A 23,428-nucleotide genomic window follows, 5' to 3' on the forward strand; every position below is an offset into this window, starting at 1 on the left:
TATCCCTTGATCTAGAACTCAATTATTGAGTGGTCCTAGCTACTTTATTGACTACCCTGCTAAACTTATTTCAGGAAACCAGTCTTCTTGCACAATTATTTCCAGTTGGAGAACCATATAAGGTAAAGTTTCAGGGGTACAGTTTTTGCTCCCACATTATCAAGAGCATAGCACGAAAGAGAAACAAGACATAAGCAAGCAAAAGTTTCATAAAAAACCCTGCTAATGGTATTTCAAGGTGCATTGCTCCCGGCTTCTGCAATTCCTTATGCAGCTTAATAGGGGAACTACAGCATCTGAGGAAACATGGTGATTAATTATAACCCATAATAGAGAATAAAGAGCAACCCATATTTCCAAAACTGCCATGAAAGAGCTTATGGTAGCTTTAATCCCAAAATTCTCTAGCAACCAATGTCAAACAAACAACATCTTTAGAGTCACTTAAAGATATTTTCAGCATTTCACAGAATCTATGTGAAAAACTGGTCTTCATGAATGATAAAATAGAAACTTTTATAGGAACTCTACCACCCTTTATTCAGCAGGGTTGCCAAAAGTCCAGCCTAGGACCATTGTTATTCAGATAGATTGGGACACGTTTGAGCATCTTTATCCTTCCCAAATACTGGAGGCCATCAAATGGTGCAAGTTTAGGTCACCATTGTACCTTCTTGCCAATTAAACTCTCCTTTTATAGCTCAAGTATTAGTTACCCCTATACTGCTATACTAATAATCCTTTATCCTTCACTACTGTCGAGAGTGGCCCAAGGAAGACATCCAAAGACCACTTTTGTACCAGCATCAGCAAAACCAACAGGCATGGTATTGTTTTGTTTTTGCAAAACATTGTGGGAAAGCAGGTGCGCCCTGAACTGATTAAAAACCACAAAAAAAAAGGACTAAAAACAAACTTTGTTTGGTGTTAAAGAACACATCTCCATAGTAATCCCTGCCACATAATGGACCTACTTTGTGTGAGGATGTGAACCTTGTAGAAAGGAGATAATGTGGTCACTCAAAGTAAAGTCGACCAATGGCTAAAGTGAAAGCTGGAGTGGGTGGAAGAACAATTTGAATGACAGAATAATAGACCAACAGATGCAGAGGGCATATACATTTGTTAATATCAAGAAGTCTTGACTAACCCCAGACCTAAAACGGCAGATTAGATCTCAATCCCAGTAACTTCCTACCCAGTTCTTCACCACCTTTAGTTGGAAAATCCTGGAACAAGTTGGATACAAACTGTGTGCACACCTGGAAAGAAACAAGATCCTGGATGATACCCAATTGGGGTTTAAACCAGGTCACATTATGATTTAGCACTCATTGCAGCCACTGAGAGAGCTTAAAATTGGTACTAAGGTTTACAGTGCCAGTGTTCCTACTTCATTAGAATTTTCAGCTTTTGACACTATCACCCATGACAATCTTCCTTTTGCTTCAATCATTTTGCACAATCTTAAGAGATTCTCTTGACAACTTTCTTTCTTAACATTTTCCCATCAGCTGCAGTGTTCTTGGGGGCCCTGCTCTTTTTCCCTATTCATTCATTGCCCGTGTTCAGCCACTATGTCTCTTAATTCACTCATATCTAATATAATCCTACACCTATGTGGGCAATGGGCAGCTTCTTTGTAGATTGACACACATCTTGCTGCAAAGAACCTTTGTTGTTGCCTCTGTAATGTGCTTGGATGAATTACAATTCGGTCAAACTGACTGGTAGTTGGGGCGATCCCCTTAACTTGGTCCGAACTATATTGGCCTAAAGAAATTGGCTTATACGTGGCCATGCATCAACCTCCTCAACCATAGTAAATTGACCAGCTGTGACATCCCAGGTGTGGCAGTGTGCAATTTCATCTCAGTAAAATTTGTAAAGTGGCACTCTTACTTTCTCTCTCTAGAGGGTTTGCTCACAACTGTTTGGGCCCTCATCAGCTTAAATATGGTTTTGCGGCTTTCTAGGCCTGGCCACGTTCATCTCCATCGATTTCAATGCAAACTGAATCAATCTGCTAGTCTGGTTCTTTTAGCACCTCTCTTGGTGCGAGCCTCTACTTCTATAGCGATTTCATTAGCCACCCATAGGTGTTAGAATCTAATTTAAGGCACTATGGTTGGACCTCCATATTATGATGTTCCTACCCCTGACTTTGTCAGTCTCAATCACCTCTGGTACAGTATATATAAATATATATAAAAAAACACATCAGCCAAAGCCTGGTATGCTGTCCCCTAGATCTAGGAACGAGTTCTCCCATAAGGGAAAAATCCCTTACAACTCGGTAAATGCAACGAGATGCATTTACCACGCATGCCTTTACAACAAATTTCGTTGTAAAGGCATGAATGGTAAAGGTGTACAGTATGCGTGGGAAAGGTTTTAAACGTAAGTATTAAGTGGATTGAGTATATATATATATATATATATATAAATAAATAAATAAATAAATAAATAAATGTTTAGGGTGGGTAATAGTTACTGGTGGTAAATGCATTTTTAAGTTTTAGGGTGGGTATGGGATTTGGGGTGGTAAGGTAATTTTCATGGTAAAGACAATGCTTGGTAAAAAAAGCATATGCATGGAAAAAACATTTTGTGGTAAGTGCATGCGTGACAATTACCATGCATTGTACTTACCGCGTTGTAAAGGCATGTGTTGTAAGTGCATGCATTGTTCCATCATACATCCCTCCCATAATTACTTTGGGAAGAAACAGAAATCATTCCATAGCAATTTTCAGTGTTTGCGTTTTTGTAAATAACTCCAATAAATCCTAGGGTGTATGTGCGCTCTACAAAACTAGTTAACATACTACGATAAAACAGTATTCCAAACTGCAAGCCAATATGATCATAATTTTGCAAAGGAGAATCACACCAATTTTATAAACATAAGAGGAAAACATTTTTGACTCAGCCTTACAACATAGTTTTTCGACAATGAATAAAAAGAGAAGCAGATCTCAAATTTAAGCGCAAATAATAAATTTGAAAGATGCACCTACAAAAGTGTAAGGATTAAGCATTTACCTTAGTGCTATCTTCCAGGGAATCGTTAGACATCGCACCTGGACATGCGACTATGTACTTGTTAGAAATGGGGTCTCTAGTTGGCAGTCGGTTTGCACCCTGTCCAAGTAGGGACCCTCACTCTAGTCAGGATAAGGGAGATACCTGCTCAGATAACCCCTGCTTACCCACTTGGTAGCTTGGCATGAGCAGGGAGGCTTATCTCAGAACCAATGTGTAAAGCATTTGCACATAACACACAGTAATAAGTGAAAATACTACAAAAGGACACCACACCAGTTTTAGAAAAATAGCCAATATTTATATTTATTTATAAAGACCAAATACGATAAAAATCAAACATACATTAAGAAAAGTATGAATTCTGCAAGATTTACTCAAAACCACAGTTCCTTGAAGTAGATAGCTCCACCTGGGGCTATCACGGAGTCGTGATCAACAAAACCAACAGTTCAGGCCAGCCGCAGCGTTGCGGGCCAGCTACAGTGTCGGAAAGACCAGCAAACAGTACCTTGGATTTGCAGGGCGTCTTGATCCTCGTGGTGAGCTCCAGAGAGCGGCGTCACTGATGTTGTGGTGTCAGTTCCGGAGTCGGTGCACAAGTCGTCGGGCCCTTGAGGTCACACGCGTTGCAGATCGGACTCCAGGCTGATGAAGTCAGGTGAGCCGGAGTGGATGGCGTCAGGGTTGCGGTGCGAAGTGGGACGATGAGACGTGTGGTGCCCACAGGTCACGGTGCAGGCAGCAACTCTGTGACGGCATCCAGCGGCGTCGGCGAGACCAGGGCTGCTGTGTGAAGTGGGGCGGTGCAACGTGCGGTGTCAACAGGTCATGGTGCAGGCAGCGTCGTCGTTGCTGAAGCGCTGTTGTCGGTAGGCCCAAGCCAGCGGAATGGGACGGTTCTTCGTGACCCTCACGAGCGGTGTCCACAGGCCACGGTTCAGGCAGGATGCCTGGTGACGACACAGGAGTCAATGGTGCCGACGTTGATGGACCGGGGCTGCGGTGCGGGATGGGATGGTGCTTTGTGTACCTCACAAGCGGTGTCCACAGGCCACAGTGCAGGCAGCGGCACCGGTGTCAGCAGGAGCGTTGTTGTCAAGGATGCCCAGGCTGCGGTGTGAGCAGGCGATGCCAGAGTGCAGGCCCACAGGTCGCGGTGCAAGCAGCGGCTCGGAGAAGTCATCTGATGATGGCGTAGGTGAGACCAAGGTCACAGTGCAAAGCGGGGCAATGCGACTGAGTGGCATCAGCAGGTCGCGGTGCAGGCCAGAAGCATCGTTGGCGGCATTGCAGTGGTTTCTCCTCTTGAACAGCACAAAACACACAGTTCCTAGTGCTGCAGGTCAAGGAAACTGAAGTCTTTGGTGTCCCTGAGACTTCCAACAGGAGGCAAGCTCTACTCCAAGCCCTTGGAGAATTTTCTCAAGCAGGACACACAGCAAAGTTCACCATTTACACTCTTTATAGGCAGAAGCAGCAACTGCAGGCCAACAAAGCAACACAGCAAAGGGACAGTACTCCCCCTTCAGCTCTTCTCCTGGGCAGAGGTTCCTCTTGATTCCTGAAAGATTCTAAAAGTCTGGGGTTCTGGGTCTTCTTATACCGAGTTCTGCCTTTGCTTTGAAGTTTGCCAACTTCAAAGTCTCAAGTGATGGCAAGATCCTTCCTTGTCCAGGCCAGGCCCCACACACTCACCAAGGGGTCGGAGACGGCATTGTGTGACAGCAGGCACAGTCCTTTCAGGTGTGAGTGACCACTCCTCCTCTTCCCTCCAGCACAGATGGCTAATCAAGATATGCAGGCTACACCCCAGCCCTCTTTGTGTCACTGTCTAGAGGAGAGGTGCGAACAGCACAACTGTCAAACTGACCCAGACAGAAAATCCACAAACAGGCAGAGTCACAGAATGGTTTAAGCAAGAAAATGCCTGCTTTCCCTAAAAGTGGCATTTTCAAACAGACAATTTAAAAACCAACTTCACTAAAAGATGTATTTGTAAATTGTGAGTTCAGAGACCCTAAACTCTACATTTTTATCTGCTCTCAAAGGGAATCTGTGCTTTAAGGATATTTAAAGGCAGCCCCCATGCTAACCTATGAGAGAGATAGGCCTTGCACAGTGAAAACCGAATTTGGCAGTATTTCACTGTTAGGACATATAAAACACACTAGTATATGTCCTACCTTAAACGTACAATGCACCCTGACCATGGGGCTACCTAGGGCCTAACTTAGGGGTGCCTTACATGTAGTAAAAGGGAAGGTTGAGGCCTGGCAAGTAGGTACACTTGCCAGGTCGAATTGGCAGTTTAAAACTGCACACACAGACACTGCAGTGGCAGGTGTGAGCCATGTTTACAGGGCTACTAATGTAGGTGGCATAACCAGTGCTGCAGGCCCACTAGTAGCATTTGATTTACAGGCCCTGGGCACCTCTAGTGCACTTTACTAGTAAATAAAATGTCAATCATGGATACACCAATCAACAGTACAATTTCTATAGGGGAACACTTGCACTTTAGCACTGATTAGTAGTGGTAAAGTGCACAGAGACAATAAACCAGCAAAAACAGACCTAAAAAAATAGGAGGAAGAAGGCAAAAAGTTTGGTGATAACCCTGCAAAAAGGGCCATCTCCAACAGTACTGGAAAGAGGCAAGAAATTTTGTACATTTGTAGCATCAGCACAATTGAGGCCTCTTCTAGTGCCAACACTCAACTTGGCCAGATGGAACCCAGTAGCCACCAAGAGGCAGAAAGCACACCCAGGAGTGCTTGGAAACGAGTGAGTGAAAAAATATATATATATATATATATATATATATATATATATATATATATCCACCAAGACTATTTCCCCATCTTCTGATGGAAGTAATAACCTAATGTTTTAAAACATTAAATCCCAGTCCTATATCACGCCAGCCTAGTTGTAAAGCAGTAGTATGTTCTTGACAAAAAAGGGTATTATAGGGGTAAGCAGACCGCATAAATTATGTGGACTGGTGCTCCAGTAAGGCAAACAATCAGCACCACCCACCAACGCCACAAAACAAGTAAATTACAGCATACCACATATTACTACGGGCATTTGTGTATTTCCAAAAGATGTTTAATGTGGAAGAGCCCTACAGGAGGAGTGGTTATTCTGGCGGTTGTTTGCATAGGTGCTGAACAGTCAATTGATTGGAGCCTGGTTACAAACACTACAGCATCCATTGAATACTTCAAACCCATTATTCTAGGTGATATCTCTGCTCAGACCTTCTCAATAGAGCTTAATTACTTAAGACAAGGCAGTAACATCTATGTGGAATTAACCATATTACCCACTTAAGAAACCATTGTGGGGTGTCTGCTATCTGCCACCCCCCTCCCTTGGAGTCACTCCCACTTTGGGAGGCCTGGTCTAGTGGCCAAGCCTTACGCTTTTTGAATTTGTGTTTTAATCATGCTTTGACTCTACGCAATCCTGCGCAAATACACGTCATTGTGCCTAAAATTGTAAATGAGTGAAACATAAAGCAAGCGTAAAGGTGGCATTTAATGTCATTTGCTAAATTAAGTAAAAACCTTCACCTAGAAATACACAATACTGTACCTTTCCTGATCTCCTTACTCCACATCCCGATAAACGTATATTGCTCACTGGCAAGGCATCTATTATATCAACACAAATGCCCAAGGGTAAGAATTAAGGACTGGCATCTGCCCCCTGTGGTCCCCCTTACATAAAAAGTGCTGTAGACAGTCTAGCTACCTAGTCAGGGGATCAACTTCACCACATTGGAACTTCTCAGAGAGCAACGTTTAGCAAAAGCTTAAGGACAGACTGAAACACTGGTGAGCTTTGGGACTAGAAGGGTCCTTCAACTGAACCTTTGAAGCATTTACAGACAATTCCAAAGATTTTAGCAATTGCGACAAAAAGTGCAGAATGCTCTCAAGCACATTTTTAGGAGTCCCCGCCATGTTGGTTGTAAAAAGCCATACTTTGTTTCAGAAGGTGAGGCAATAAAATTTCTATAATGCTCACCTGAGAACATCTGTCTGTTGGTGTAAGGCACCTCACCCACTACAGGAGTGGTGCCACTAGGTTTAAACATATGAGTGCTTTACTAAACTAAATGCAACGTTTTAGTTTTGATGCCTGGGTTCAACAAACAAAGGACAGCTTTCCTCCACTTGCCTAAACATGATGTTTTACTGAAGCAGGACTTGGGTTGACGCAAGTATGTCAACCCCTCCATGGAGTTGGCTCTTAGGGAGGGGAGATTTCCATACCAGCTATATCACCAAGACCACAGAATAATGTGTGCATAAACTTCTAAACTATGCACATACTCCAGAAATCCACTGACCAGTGTCCGACTCCGTAATTACGCTGGAGAGAATGATGGAGTACTTGATGAAATCTTAAGGAAAAGGATTTGATTCAGACTTCCCCCTCCTCAACCAGTCATAAACCTTACCTGGTAGATGCTCCCGCAGGCCAGAGGAAATTGATAAACAAGAAACACATCATTGTTGTTCTTACTAAAGCCTGAGCATGTAGTCGCAACACTGAGATGTACGGACCCCAGGTCAAGAGATGGAACAGTTAAGTACTTTGAGACAGCAACTATTGCGTGGCCAGTGTGGGTACATTGGGCAGTCACTAAAAACAAGTGGAGAAAGGAAACTCCAGTTAGTCAATGCCATAAACAGCCACAGATTAGCATGTGATGTGCAAACAAAACAAGCCATGCCTATACCACCATTAAACTAGCAAAGTACCCCACTGGCATCCACACCAAGTACTCAAAGATCAATGATTTTCTAAATGCCAAAATCTAAAGCCAGGGAGAAAACTGGTTAGATTGTCATGGAGCATTTAAAAGGTCTTGACAATGTTAATCTGATCCACAATAGCGGTGGATGGCTATGGATTTAGGGAGGGGAGTTGATGGAGCATTTTTACTGATTAAAATAATATTTATTTACATGCATTTAAATCAGCATAGTTTGCTCTGACAGCTTAAGAAAACATAGGTTTAAAAAGTTGTATGGAAAGATTCATATGTACTTTTCTCTCTTCAAGCGTATTTCTTTTATCATAAAATATTTGAAATGGGATTCCTTTTGTGGTGCACCTTCTTTTACTGTATCTAATTTGTGCTTCAACGGAAGCCATGTCGGTGATGCTCTTTTATGTTGTAATAATCAAGGCTGTTGCTGCCGGCAGCCACAATTGTTTATTTTAAATGGTTTGTTATTTAGTTGTGACATTTTTCTATATGTGTGGTAAAGAGGACAATTATTGTTTAATAATTTGGGTGGCCTCTAAAGTAGCCTGTTTTACGTAACAATTTATGTGGTGTTGATTGGTTTATGCCACAGCCTTTTTTAGTTTAGCCATATGGTGCCACTTCTGACCATACTCAGAGTATGTTTTTCTACTTCTCTCAACCTATAAAATGTGCCATTTCTGGGATGTGTGCCAGACTTATGTGCTTCTTTAAAGGCAGTCTCCTATGTTGAATCATCATTTGATCTTATACTTTTCTTTTGCCTTCTGAATTATACTGATACCATCTTTTTGCTTTCTGTAATCATCCCTAAATCCTGAACAAACCTTTTTGGTTTTGTCTTTGAATATTGTCTTGCAAAGGCTTTTGCTTTGGGCCCTGGTCCTTTGGAACTCACAAAATCCCACTCCTGCATACCGGTCCTTATAAAATCTATTGGGCAAAGCTTCGATTGACACATAGAAGTGGCAGGTAAGTATACAGCTCAAAATCCATGCCCAACAAAACTATTCATGGTACCCACTCGGTGACCTTTTAATCCCTAGATCAGTTTTGCTTGTACCACTGCATGCACCCACCTTGGCTCCCAAAGTAGCATGGGGTGGATGAGCTGCTGGGGTCGTAACAGCAGCTATTTGCCTGACATCCAGCCTGGGTGATAGGCAGACTGCCACAGGGCAATCTGTCTGCTTTATGCACTGAATCACACACATCTGCACTGGGAGCATCCATGGCTGTAGAGAAAGCAAGACAAGGTTGACTATAAACACCCCAATAACAAAGAAGAGCTAACTATTCTGCAATATAACATACCTAGAATACAAGTCATCTTACCATGCAAGACTGGACACTTCAGCTTCTTTTCCTGATAAATCTTCTGTCCATCAATGACCTCTTCAATCCCAAGGGTGATGGTGTACTCTCCATCCTGCATCAAAGGAGGAATGGGTGAAGGGGAGGAGAACGAATTACAGCACAATAGCAATTACTCATGTCCACAGCGCATACTCCCCAAAAGAGGTTATTTATTGTTAGGAATCTATGGCAGTTGACATACAAATGGAGGAATTCCACCTTAAAGTAAATTTGCAGGCTGTTCAGTAGACAGACTTGACAAGTAGGGACAGCCATAACCATTTCAGACCAATCACTCATGATACACCCACCGCAACCATGCTGCCCGTGCCGTCTGTTGTGACAACATATGTTGCCATTTTTGCTGAAAATAGCGGTGAAGCAGAGAAGCCCACAACTGAAAGAGAAAAGCTCTTCAAATACTTGATGAGATCAGGCTCCACAGTTGACAATATTAGACACATTTTCACTTTCTCCTAGTACTTTAGAGTCGCACAAAAATATTGGTGTGCCTGCAACATGGTTTGCAAAGAACTACCCTAGGTATGGACAGAAGTGTAGCGGACCGCTGTTCACACCAGACGCTCTCACCTTCTCACTTGTGAAGCACCCGGTATACGCAGCACCAACTACCAAGGAACCATCTGGTTTATGGGACACCCAGGTCCCACAGGAAGAGTCATTTTTGAGACTGTGTACCATTCCATCCGCATCTAAGAAAGGAACATCACAAGGTGAGGAGACATTCAGCCCTAAACATTTTCAAAATGTAGCTACTCCCCACATTCTAGGACCTTTCAAATTTCACTAACAAATGTCTCCTTTGTGTAAGGGGGTGACCAAGAAGGAAATGTTTGTAATTCTCTCCTATATGCACTACAGAAGCATACACTGGACAATGCTTTCGATAACTTGGCCCCAGTCATCCTGTAAATCAACCACCTATATACAAGTTGGGCAGTAAGATAAAGTACTTTCCCAACCATTGTCCTAGTCCAGGACCAACAAACACCTGCTCATAAATTGTTCCAGAACATGGCTCCCATTAGGGCCAGCTGAGAATTATGATAAATAAAGTAGATCTGTCTTGGCTCCATCTAAACAGAGTTGCAGCTCAAGGCCTGCATACACTTAGCACCAAAGCTGATGGAGAAGGTTGAGGGAGCCAATGTCCATGAGATCCTGTTTGACTAAGGTTTGAAATTGTCTGGGAATAAGAAAAAAATAATAGATGTTTAGGAAATTCTACAAATACCTATATTTGGCAGGTGCCTACTCACTAGATGAACAAAAGATACATTTTCAGGCAAACCTACCAAAGATAGGACCAACATAGGTGGGAACTCTCAATGCACCTATAGCAAAGGATAAAGGTACTCCTCATCATTCTCGCTCTTAATATGAGTATGGGCCTGGATGGCTACTCTGGGAAGTTCCATAAATGTTTTGCTCCTCCACAGATGTGCTCTCCATCCTCCACATTTTAACAAAACTACACAACACTATTGTTAAGGAAGCGAGAGTTCTACTTTTGAAAAATCAAGCAGGAGTCACAGTTCTCCTCGAGCAGCAGAAGAACTTGCTTTGATGCTTTCCTTACAGGCCGCTGGCTCCCCTCAATATCAGCACAAAACTCCAAATGAAAAGCCTGTCCTCCAGGCTACAACTTCTAATGACCGACAGTCTGACCAGACCATGGCAACTTTATCAGAGATAAAAATGGCAACAACATAAGGCAGGCTGCCCACCTGGTCAATAAATCTAGATAGTATCTTTGTCTTGGATGTGGTGAAGGGTTTCGACCGGATTGACTGGTCATTCCTCAGGCTACAACTGAAGTCCTTAGTCAAAGATATTTTCAAATGGACAATTGTCACCTGCGCAGACAGGGACCAAACAAGGTTTCCCCATCTCCCCAATTTTGTTCATTTTGAGCAGCGAGCCTTCTGTCTGAAAGATCCAGCAAACCCAAGACGTTATACAACTCTTTTGGACTAGATAAACCCAGATGAATACAAACATTTGCTGACAACAAAAACTAAGTGAACCAGAACTTTCCCTCCCAACCCTCAATTCCAGATATTGCAAGACCAAGCTGTGTATAAAATTAACAAGGGGAAATCCGAAATTCATAAACTCACTTCCAAAGAAGACATTAACATGCTTACAAAGAGCCTACCCATTTCAGTTAGCTATAAACACATTACAAAGGCGGGGGTCAGTTACATCTGCAGTACCAGACATATTCAAAATACATTATCGCCTCATCATCACAGTGTAATCGATTATCCAGGTATGGGACAATGTTGCACTAAAACAGGGCCTTTCCATCTCTCTATACCTTGGATTAATTTTAATCTAGACTTTTAACAGATGTCCATCACAGCCCATTTGATAAATGAAGGGAGGGTGTAGATTCATTTTGGATTTGTCTATAGAGGTCAACATTATGTTTTTCAGACAATGTAATTTAGAGTTTAAACAATCTAAAGAGGGGGCATCGGAAATTCGATGCAGTCTGGAAGTCACTGCTTCAGTACGTGCAAGTGGCTTCAACTTCCTGCAACAGAGCATTAAACTGATTCTTCTGACCTCGACCTGAGTAACAGTTTATGACAAACTCTACACGCATACTGAGAACAATATGCCAAGTTGGTGTTACTATTCCAGTGTAAAATTGTGTGTGGAGCTCTACGTGGAAAGAGGTTGGGGTAGAACTTTCTGGGGGGGGGGTTAGTTGCCTTTTAGGATGGCAATGTTTTTAACGATTGACCACTTTAAGATGAAGTGTGTATATTTAACTATTACTGTTCACGTCTAATCCTTACTGTTAAGTGTCCACTATTATGAAAACTAATATACAGGTTAACAAAAATCTGTTCATAAAAACTAGTTATATAAAGCGTTTTAGAAATACCGGCATAGTCCCAATGATCATCAAATGCAGTCGGATAGCAGCATAGTCAGGTAGAATGCGGCCATCTGTGTAGTAAAATGCTGCTATGAGTTTGTGTGTAAACAAGGAGGTTTATTTTAATAACTGTTGAATCATGCTTGCATTAAAGAGGACTAGAGCCAAAGCAGAACCCTGTCTGACATCACTATTGGCTGGATAACTTACTGGTAGTCATTTATCACTCTAATTCTCCATTATCCAAGTAGTTACTTCACTGAGGAGTTGCCTCTCAGGTTTGGCACCACCTGGAGAAGGAATTCAGAATCCATAACTTCCTGGATTTCTACCCATACCCTCATAGTCCCCACACCTTTCCTGGGCCAGACAGTATCCATTCACTCTTACTGCCGTCATCAAAGGCTTCACTCCGAATCAGACTTAGAGGAACAGGACTATGTTCTGGGAACAGGAAACCAGATTCAACAATGAGCATTATTGTGAAGTAATCCATCCATCCATTACTTCACCCTCCTTCTCACTCGAGTAAGGGTGCTTCTAAGCGGCAGGACTGTGTTAAATCTGCACAGGAGACTCCACGACAGCAGCTTGTTTGCAGGGGCCTATGCCCATGGAGGGGCCCAGCCAGAGGGCTGTTCCACTGTCCGTGTTAAGAACCAGTCTGGCAGGGCAGCCAGCAGAGTGAAGAACCATGGAAAGAGGAAGGAAGTCAAACAAGGAGTTCTTCTTCTACTTGGAAGACACCTGCTCCTGAAGAAGATGCATTCAGCCTTAATCTATTCTTATCCAAGGTGGTCACCTTCCTAATCAAATATGGTGCTAAACCTTTTTTCTTTGATGTCGTTTTCTGTCTGGACGATGTATAAGGATGTTTAGCCTTAAGACGGAGGTGTTGCAAGACATTAGTTTCCCTCTTTTCATCACTACATTTGAAACCTTTTTAGTGTATTGTTCTGCAGTTGGATCCCTTATTATAGTCTCTAGTTCTGAAGACCTCATGGTAGGCTCTTTCTTTATAGTGGTTCGGGGTGGTTTTGCTGCCTTGCTTGTCAACCAAAATCCACTATCATGAATCGCTAGGATTGACAGAAAGGGTGTCTATTCTTTCTGTTTTATTCTCTTCCTAACTGGGAAACTCTTTAGAAGTCACTCAGACCAGGAGAAAAATGTATATGCTGAATAACAAAGGTTTGGGTGGCTCTGGGGAAATGTAGCCCAACTTCCAGCTCAATTGAAAAACTGCTGACCCCTTGCTGACCCCCCTGCAAGGACAAACAGGAAAAGCAAGAACAGCAAAATTCGAACTCTGTAACTCCATGACTCCAACCCAAACTATGAAAAACCTTGCTACAATTTGGTAGTCCAGGCCTCAACTGAAGGGGAAACACACTACCCTGTATGGATTCCCTGAGGCCCCAGTGGCCTGCAGTGGAGCAATGACAACTGTACACCAACCATTGTACAGTGTACCTGCACCGTACCTGCAGTGGAGCCAATGACAACTGTACACCAAACCTATCCTTCATATAATAGAGTACCACCACAGAATGCTCTGGCAATCAGACATACCCCCAGGTGGACGCTACACAAGAAAGGCTCCAGGTGGTAGTCAGGTACCTCAAAAGTAGACAGACTACTGGTGGCCTTTGAAAAATAACGGAATAAAGACCCATTTAAGTAAGGCTCTTAATTGCCAAATTCCATGCTCCGAGTCACCAGTTTGGAAACTAAACCTTCATTAGCGTGTGATGGAGTGCATTGTGGTGCAGGACAGAGTTATGTTTTAAACTGGGGCTAATAACATGGAATGAAAAGAGAATGAAGAAAAGTATAGCTCATGTAGACAAAGATACATTTTTAAGTAATTGGAAGAAAGACATTGGCAGCACTTCAAGTGTTGGTGTAGGAGGTCGCAATGGGCACTGGTAGCACTGAGTGTTGGTGTAGAGGGCATGTAAATAGGAAGGAAGGAGACGGTACGGGAGAAGAGACTGTCACAGGTGGCACTTGAACTATGATGGAGAAGCACAGAAAGGGAGGATGAGGTTCATAAATGAATGCTATGTGGGATTGTACCTCTTGGAAGAGATGACATGGGTGTGATCTTTTGAAAATATTAAGGTCCGTATAATGATGACTGGATAGTCTTGAATTTGAATGTGGGGGCATCGAGTTGCTGTAAGAAAGCGGGAAAAAAAAAAAAAAAATAATAATAATGATGTTCAGCAATGGTGGGCTATTGTCAAGTGTAATTTGACAGTGAGAAGAACTACAAATGGGGGTGGGGGGGGGTTTACGGAGGGACAGGGACAAGGCGGTGTTTTGGATCTTGCCAACACAGCACATAAGCTGTGTGGAAAGATGTATTGTTTACAATTCAGTGGATTTACAACACACACCATACCATTAGTTGTTTTCATTGTCACTCGGCTTCGCTTCCTTTCTTGTGTTAGCTCCTTCTTTGAGCACGACCAAGCACTTGTTCTTCCTCTTCTTTTTCCTTATGCACTATTTCTTTACTAAGCATTTTTGTATTATTCTTGGAGGTGCAATTTACTTTCCTTCTTTTAACACAGCCATACAGCTTCTTCTTTTATCCTGCTTTCACCCTATGTACCATTTCTATTGGCGCTTTGGTATCTTACACACCCACAACTATTCCACTTCACTTCCTTATTTTATTTTTTTAAACAATGCTGAACAGCACCATGCTGCTGTAAAAAAAAAAAAAAAAAAAAAACAATGGCTAAAAGACTTTGACAAAGCCAGTAGTTCTCATTTAGGCAAGACGTAATGGCCTTGCCAATAATTTTTCTAGGAGAGTTGACACCATCTGAGGGAAACATCCACACTGTTGTAGGGGAATTTTGAGTAATATGCAAAGAAGGCCAAGGAGTGAGAGGTGGGCATGGATAGGCAGAAAAGGAAGTAATTAAATATATATATGTTGAGTTGGTGTCCAAGATGGCAACTGGAGCATCAGCGTAGTCCAGAGCTCCGCGTTCGGCCACTCTATAATCCTTGTTAAATATAATAATCTGCTTCCCTGATCCGCTCCCTGCCGCCCTAGTAACCCCAAAACAAGGCACCCTCCTTGTGCTGCTGTGAGAAGACAGCACAACAGGCGCGTAGAGCTGGGCGGACTACCAGCGGCCAGCCGGGCCTACTGGTTGGCTCGGAAGGAGAGACGCAGCAGCGATGCGGGCCCTTTGCCAGATGGTGTCTCCAGCCTGTGGATTGGCCTGTGGTAGCACCAGGTGGATTACTGGCAGCCAGGCAGGCCCACTGTTTGGAATGGAGGGTGAGACGCAGCAGCGGCGTGTGACTTGTGTGTTGGATTTGTCTCACCGGCCCTGTGGAGGACCCGGAGTGGCCCCATGGGAAATCTGGGGCTCGAGCGGAGAGGAGGCACAGTGGAGCTGCTACTGAGGGAGTTAAGGCCCGGCCCTTGAGACACCAATCCGGCACCATTCTGCGACGTAAACCTGCGGAGAGGCAGGGTGTCGCTGTGGAGCCCACTGGGCCGACAAGACCTCCGGTCTGTGCCCCCTACGAGGCCAATGGAATTCGGTTTGGATTTTAACCGGAGCTGAGCGACCCAGGTGGGGCTGACATCTGCACAAGAGAAGGTGAAACAGAGTAGCATATCGAGTGCAGCATTCAGTGCTAGACAGACAGGGAGGGAAAGATTTTGCACACGATGGCACCATTACAGAGGGCCTACAAATACACTAGAAGCCAAAATGGCTATCAACTAACATGACCTTGGGACTGCGACGAGGTGATCGCATTGCAGTGTGCTGACCTACTTACCGTAACGACAGCTACTGATGTAGTCTATGATACGCTATGTTGGTTCATATGGAAGTGACAGTCATATGCCCAGACTCAAGTTGGTAGTAGACATGATGCAACAGTAGCCGCCATATAGCAGACTTGATGTGAGGCCCCCACAGAAAGCCCTCGCCCGCACAAATTTGTTGAATTACTGCTGCACTGTGTTACCTGCGAAATGTCCATGCCTCTAACACATCAGATAGGCACCCATATCTGTAGATACATCTTGGAAATTGAACTACTAGCATTCTATAGAGCACGGGGGACCGTAAGTGCAATTTCGCCTTCAAGCTCCGGTACTTGGCGAAGCTCCAGAACCCAGGACCTCACCCCGCTATTATATGCGCAGGAGTGGATGTCTCTCGTCACGGCTTGCATAAGATCCGCAAACGTCTGTGGAAAGATGGGGAAACCTAAAGCCGTGAAGCCAGCTGCAATGGTGGCGGACACCCCAACCACTCAGTCAGTACGATCAGAAGACACTGAGGATGCCTTGCAACAATTGGACGCTTCCCTCCACATCCACTCCTCCCAATTTGAGAAAGTTTTACAGGCCATATTTGATACCAAAATGTCCTTGGAAGCCAAGATTTATGCAGTAGTGCAAGATGTCAATTTACTTTGGCGGCTCACTGCAAATTATCCCATAGAGTTGGGTAACAGAATCTGCCATATCAATGTGACAGTCTGTAAAAGACTTACAGACCTAGATGAAACAATAGACCATGGAAGTTACCCTGTTGCAACAGAGAGTGGTAAAATCTGCTTCTTCGGGTTCCCGGAGAGAGTGGAAGGCCCCAGCGTGGAATTGTTTTTGGAACAGTGGCTCAAGAACACAGTAGTAGAAAACAAAATCCCTAAGTTCTTTTTCAATAGAATGTGCCCACACGATCCCGGGCAGACCACCAGGCACCCCTCCCCGCCCACTGATAGCCCACCTTCTCAATTATCATGACACAGACTTAGTGCTCCAACGCTTCCGAACTCATGGTCAATGGAAATTCAAGAAAGCGCACATTACCATCTACCCCGACTTCACAGCAGAGGTTCAGAAGAAACAGAACTAATTTTTCACTGCAAAAAAAACGGCTTCATGATCAGAATATTAAATATGCTCTGCTCTTTCCGGCGAGGCTCTGCATGATAGACAACGCGAAAACCCAAATCTTCGCCACCCCTGAAGACACTTGGACGTGGCTCCATGGCAAGCGCTTGACCCAGCCTTCCCCTGAGGAGAAGAAGAAAAAAAAATGCACAATGGTCATCTAAGCCCAAATGTAAATGCCACACAGGTTCCAATGCCAAACCCACAAGAACGCAAGCTGTGGAGGAACGAGCATGGGTATTGCTTGAGACCACAGAGATCACGTCAAACTCTTTCACTGTATTCCAGTCGCCATCAGAAACTAACAGTGACCAGGGGGATCACAGTGACTCGGCTGGATCCTGCAATAGCCTGATTATCACCCCCCTCTGCCATCGACCTATAGAATTGTACATATTCATCAGGAGCAAGGAGCCAGTCTGGACTTGCTTGCCAAAAACCAGGGGTGCGTGATACCCTAACAACGAGTCATATGTAGTACATTATAATCAGTGGTGGTGGCGGCGGCATACACAACTTTACATCATTCCATTGCCATGAGGCCTGCATACCCAATGATATCCCAATTGAATAGCTGCCCGACGGTCCAGCGCCTCCGTTGCCCACTGAAGGGCCACGCTTGAAACTTGGAAGCGGAATCATATTTAAGCAGGGTAACGATCGCGGGAACTCGGTTATATCCTGAAGGCTGAGCTAGGGTGCCATGCAAACTTGGATCCCCCCCACCCCCGTATACACTACTGTATCAACCAGACCTCACTCAGGCATAGTAATAGCCCACACAACCATAACTTACCCTGGCCTGCAAGTTGTTGCACTGTTTTTATCTTAGACATGTTGCCGATTTTGTTTATGTTACTACTGTTGCATGTACACGACCAGACACTACGGGGGAGCGGAGAGGGGAAGCGGGAGTTTGGATACCACTACACACTGTGCACACACCTGTACCACGGATAATGACAAAGGGAAAGGGACTCTAATCCTTTCCCTACTTTAGCATGAAGAGTATACACGAGTACACAAATCACACTGTCCTTCACTAGCTACAACATTATCATGTGGAATTTAAGAGGCATGGCATCCCCATCCAAGAGGCATCACATCAGTCATACCTGAGGCGGCAGCAGGCACATATTGCCATACTCCAAGAAACATCTTGTGGAGGCTGAACTCAAAAAGCTTAGCACTAGCTGGAAAGGACAAATATACAGCACTGCAGTGTCACTTGCCCGGGGAGTGTTAATACGGGTGACACCGGGCGTCCCATATGTCATTGAACACAAACAGTTAGACCCTGACGCCGATATGTGACCAAGGAAGGCCTATTAGATAAAACACCACTAGTTTTAGAGGGAACATATGCCCGTAATGCCAATTACAAAGACTTCTTGAACAGGCTCACACCCGGTCTGTTTCAGGACCCATCTGTGGCTGCACTCTGAGGGGGTGGGGGTGACTTTGATTGTGTACCCGACATTACCATGGATCGATCCCATCCACGATTGCTGGGGGCGCTGTGCAGGAAAACCTCCCAGGGGCTCGCGTCCTGGAGATCAGACAGGAGACTCTACGACCTATGGAGGGTAGGTCACCCATCGACATGTGAGTAGTACTTCTACTACCCAATCCATGACTAACATACTAGAATAGACCCATTTTCTGGGACCAGTGGCTCTGGCTCAGAAGATATTGAGCTCTGCATATTTGGCCCATACCCTGTCTGATCATTGTCCCTTGGGGGTGACGCTACAATGGGGGCAGACCACTCACAAAGGTGCCAACCTGGTGACTGCAGGTTGAGACATTGTCGGATCCCCCTTTTCATCAGGAACTAGCTACATGTATTTCCCGCATATTTTGCGCACAATAATACGTTGACGGCTCTCTGTGCCATCAAGTCGGACGCATACAAAGTGCTAGTGCACAGACACTGTATGTCTTCATCCCTGGGTGTTCGGCAGGTGTTGCGCCATTAAGTGGCCGCATAGGAGGTTAGGCTTTGCGATGTGGAAATAGCAGTCACTGACCAAACTGCCAGCCCAGAACTACTTTGTGACCTCCGCGTGGATTACAAAAAGGCAGCCGCTAACCGAAACCCAGACGTGAACCATCATACGTCCGATCCTATAGACCACTCTCCCTTCTAAACTTAGATTGTAAAATCTTGGGAAAAATCCTGGAAAATTGACTTCAAACATTACTGCCTGGTTTGATACATAAGGATCAATATGGCTTAATTCCCGGATTGAGTACTTTTTTTTTTTTTACATCAGGCGACTGATACAACTCCTTCACAATGATTCATATACAGACTATAAAGGGGTGCCAGTCTCATTTGAGATAGAAAAAGCATTCAATACACTCAGCTGGGATTACCTTTTTGAGATTCTAAATCGGATGGGCTTCGGTACTGGATTCTTGAATTGGATACATATCCTATATACCAAACCAGTAGCCCACGTACAGACAGGACACATTTATGACAGTTTCCCAATATACCTTGGCACTAGACAGGGATGCCCACTTTCCCCATTATTGTTTGCAATAGAGATGGAACCATTGGCTGTCCAATTGAGACATACTGCAGAAAGTTGGTGAATACTGGAGACTCAAATGTACCACATTATATCCCTATACACAGATGACACCTTAATATTTGCGTGATCAGGAAAAGTCTGTACCAGGGGTTATGTCCTTGCTAGACTCCTTCGGCACAATATCGGGGCTGAAGAACAACTGGTCCAAATCTTGTATTTTTCCCATGTCACCTGTCCGATTGGATGAACAACATACCCTTCCAAATTACTGACTAGAGTGGTGCCATACCACGTTTAAATATCTAGGGATACAAGTATATCACTTCATAAAAGATCTAAAAGAAGGCAATGACCGTGCCACCAGATCTATAAGAGGTTTGCTTCCTTTCTGGTGCTCACTTCCGCTTTCACCGATAGGCAAAGTAGCCATAGCTAAAATGATAGTTCCACCTAGACTACTGTATTTTTTTGCGGCGTTACCAATTGTTCTACCAGGATCCTTTTTCCGAACAATACACAGCTTATTAACTGATCTACTCTGGGGGACAGATAGGCGCAGACAGGCCTTGACCAGGACACAGTTCCCACTGGACAAGGGGGGTCTTGGCATGCCTAACTTTGAATTATACTATGCTGCGGCTCAGCTACAATGGTTGAGAGAGTCTCAGAACCCAGACAAAACAAGTGTGACCAGCTTCTTCTGTGTCACCTCAGTGTATGCTTGGCTGGTTGACTGACAAGACATGTTTCCCCTCCCCCCAAATATGTGGATCTATTCTAATGACCGCAGCCAGAGCCTTTTGGCACAGGTTTTTTTTTACATAGTAAACTTCCTAACATACCGTACTCACCATTGATACCCGTAATGTAGTTGCCAGATGCTCAGGTCGTGCTCTGACATCATGACATGACCCTGTGGAAAGCTGCGAAGCTCATGATGGTGGGAGATTACTTTGAAGGGGATACACTACCGACGTTAGATGAACTTAAGGTAGTCAACGGATTGCAAGTTGGTTTATTTTTTTATCATACAATGCAATCAGATGACTTATACATAGTACATGGCAAAACGGCGAAATGGAACCAACACCGTTGCAAGCACTCACACTCCTATTGTCTGCTTCAGGGACTGGAAAAGCAATTTCTGCAATATGTACTGCTTTGAACAATACAAATTGGCTGGGGATGGATAGCGCCGTGGTGTGGTGCTTGCTAGTCCTCTGTCCCAGTGCTCATGGTCATCAGCCTTATCCGGCATTAAGGGAGTGTCGCGCAACCCTGGGCTCTGTTTCACACAGTTCACCTACTTGCACCAAGCTTCTCTACCCTTACCACATTAAACTTATGTTCCCAACAGCTGACCCTAAGTGCCCACATTGTGGTTTGCCTGAAGCTGGCTTCTATCCTATGGTATGGGAATGCCCTCCCTTACAGGTGGCTTGGCTGAGGGTAGTTGAGACTACAGCTGACATAATACACCACACCCTGTCACCGACCCCTAAATCCTGCCTGCTGGGACTGCGCCACGGAGCCCGAGGGGACAACCCTTCATAGATTTACTGACCTGGCATTTGTCACATTTAAGTGCATCATAGCCATGAACTGGAAGGCGCTGTCTATCCCAGACACTACTAAATGGTTGCACATATTGTTGAAGTGGTCTCGAGCAGAGGCTGAGGTGCTGCATGCACTCATGCGTAGGGGCCTAGCATGAGGCGGTAGTGAAATTTGGGACTAGTTCATCATAAAAATATAAGCAAAAAACGATATTCGTTACCCATGAGCAGAACACAATACCGTAGGTATGTAGGTAGTAGTCACCATGATGCCCTCAAGGAATTAAGTGTATGGCATGTGTTGTGAAGAGACTGGGAGAACCTTTAATGTGGATGGGGGCTTTATGAGGGTGCTGAAGTGTGGGCTGTTAGGCACTCACTGCATTATTAGCGAGATGGAATAGCTTTAGCTTGTACAGCATTGCCATGGATCTGCTTCCCTTCATGCAGACCTATTGCATTAAGGCAGTCTTTTACCCACTATACTGGTGACTGTCATGATTATGCGGTCTCATTGTCCTTTACTTTATAATCTCCTCTTCAACCGTACTTCACCATTCAACCACTCTAGTAGTAGGTTAGAATCCTACCTGCTGTGGTGATCTGGCATGGGTGAGTGATTCAAATCAATCCACACAGAGCAGCACAAACCCGCAGAATGTTGAAGTCATCTCAGGTTACCACCCACCAAAAACAAACATCTGCAAAGCCAATAGGTTTGGTGTTGGTTGCAAACTTTTGACTTTGTTAATGCATGTTGTGTCAGGTTTTTTTTGTACGGCTTTATTGTTGGGGAGGGCCGGGTACTCACCAATATAGAATAAAATGTAAAAATGTCTGAAAGCAAAAATATATATTTTTTGTTTTCAAAAAGCACTCATTGCCATAGTGGGCTCTGAAGAATGACTATTCCTGAAGAAGGAGAGGTCTTCAATTACTATATGGAAAAAATACTTCCCTTTGATGGAGATACCTAAAACCTAATTTTGCTGATTAACGTCTCTCTTCAATACAGGTCTGCCTAGCACCAAGGATATTGAGAGTACCTGAAGGCCTTGCTGACCAAGGCAGGAGGATGGAAGAGAGTGAAGTGCAGTGGGAGGGTGAAAAAGAGGAATCCAAAGAGGGAAAGATTTAGACCCAGTAAAAGGGTGGAGCACATTAAGTTTCCAAATGTATCAGTGTTGTTTTTGTGATGCAAGTGTAGCAGACATTGTACACAGCCCTGTGTGTCCATGTACCTATGCCTGGGATGCTCTCTGAGTCAGAATGGGAATTTGAATAGAGATGGTTACCTAGATGGAGCCTCCCCAGCAGCCAAGAATCTCAATCCTGCCAATTTCCCCACCTCGGCAAAGCATCAAGGTATGTGCAGAGCTCCCCAGAGGAAGCAAAACTCCGGGTCTAACCCATGGTTCTTTTATCAATTTGCGACCTACTTACCAATATAGAAGACCCTCGAGCACCATGATGATGCATCAATCCCCAGTATTCAACTGCAAGTTCCAGAGACTCTCCTGGCCCACAACATGACCATCCCAGCTGCCGTGGGTGTTCGGAACATTCTGCCGTGTCCTGCAAACTGCCAGGAGTGAGCCTGGCCACCACTATGTAGGAGGCGGAAGGAAACGTTGAGGAACACATCTGACATCCCCAGTTGGCAGTGAGAAACCCAGGAACTGCCTGATAAGAACAGATTTGCAGAGTTGGATGACACTTCATCTTATTCGATTTCTAGAAAGTGGCCCTTTGGCTCAGAACAAGGCCTCTCACTCATCCCAGAATAAGACCCAGTACCAGTAGAGATGAAGTGCACCAGACCCATTGACTAGTAATTCAGGACCTTACTGGCAGAGCAAGAGAGCAAGGCCTCACTTCAATCTGGAGGCAGAGTTCACTCAGTGACCTGCTTCATGCAGGTGAAATAGGAAGTCTCTCTCGAGAATTATAACCTTCAGCTGGAGGTGCACATTTTGTGCTAGATACTCTATGATTTACTTCTCCAGCCCTAACAGAGGTCTATCATGCCAATCAGCAACTCCTCTTACCCTTCAAAACAACTCTCTAAAGTTTGAATCAATTCCTTATTCATTTACTCTCCAACCCTATTGAAAGAAATGCTGTAAATATGTCAAACATACGATTATTGGGGAATTCCCTGACACTGATGGCTGACCAGTATCACTGTGCTCGGCAGGGAACCCGCAAAAAACGAATCTTCTACTTTTGACTTAGAACATAGTCAGATGGCACTACTCCTTATCTCAGACCCTAAATAGCTCTTCA

General features: G+C 44.3%; 2 protein-coding genes across 2 annotated transcripts in view; one reads left to right on the top strand and one right to left on the bottom strand.

Moving 5' to 3' along the window:
* The window catches only part of LOC138245722 (cationic amino acid transporter 2-like), a 187,186-nt gene that overhangs the window by 142,350 nt on the left and 21,408 nt on the right, over positions 1-23,428 (top strand). The window lies entirely within an intron of this gene.
* LOC138245851 (zona pellucida sperm-binding protein 4-like) overlaps positions 1-23,428 on the bottom strand; it is a 45,726-nt gene that overhangs the window by 15,740 nt on the left and 6,558 nt on the right. The window contains exons 2-5 of the mRNA XM_069199828.1: positions 9,782-9,903; positions 9,170-9,263; positions 8,914-9,069; positions 7,520-7,704 (exon numbers count right to left, since the gene is read on the bottom strand). Coding sequence (XP_069055929.1) covers positions 7,520-7,704; positions 8,914-9,069; positions 9,170-9,263; positions 9,782-9,903 — 557 coding nt within the window. The remainder of the gene's footprint in view (positions 1-7,519; positions 7,705-8,913; positions 9,070-9,169; positions 9,264-9,781; positions 9,904-23,428) is intronic.

Source organism: Pleurodeles waltl, chromosome 7, assembly GCF_031143425.1.
Source record: "Pleurodeles waltl isolate 20211129_DDA chromosome 7, aPleWal1.hap1.20221129, whole genome shotgun sequence".
NCBI lineage: Eukaryota > Metazoa > Chordata > Amphibia > Caudata > Salamandridae > Pleurodeles > Pleurodeles waltl.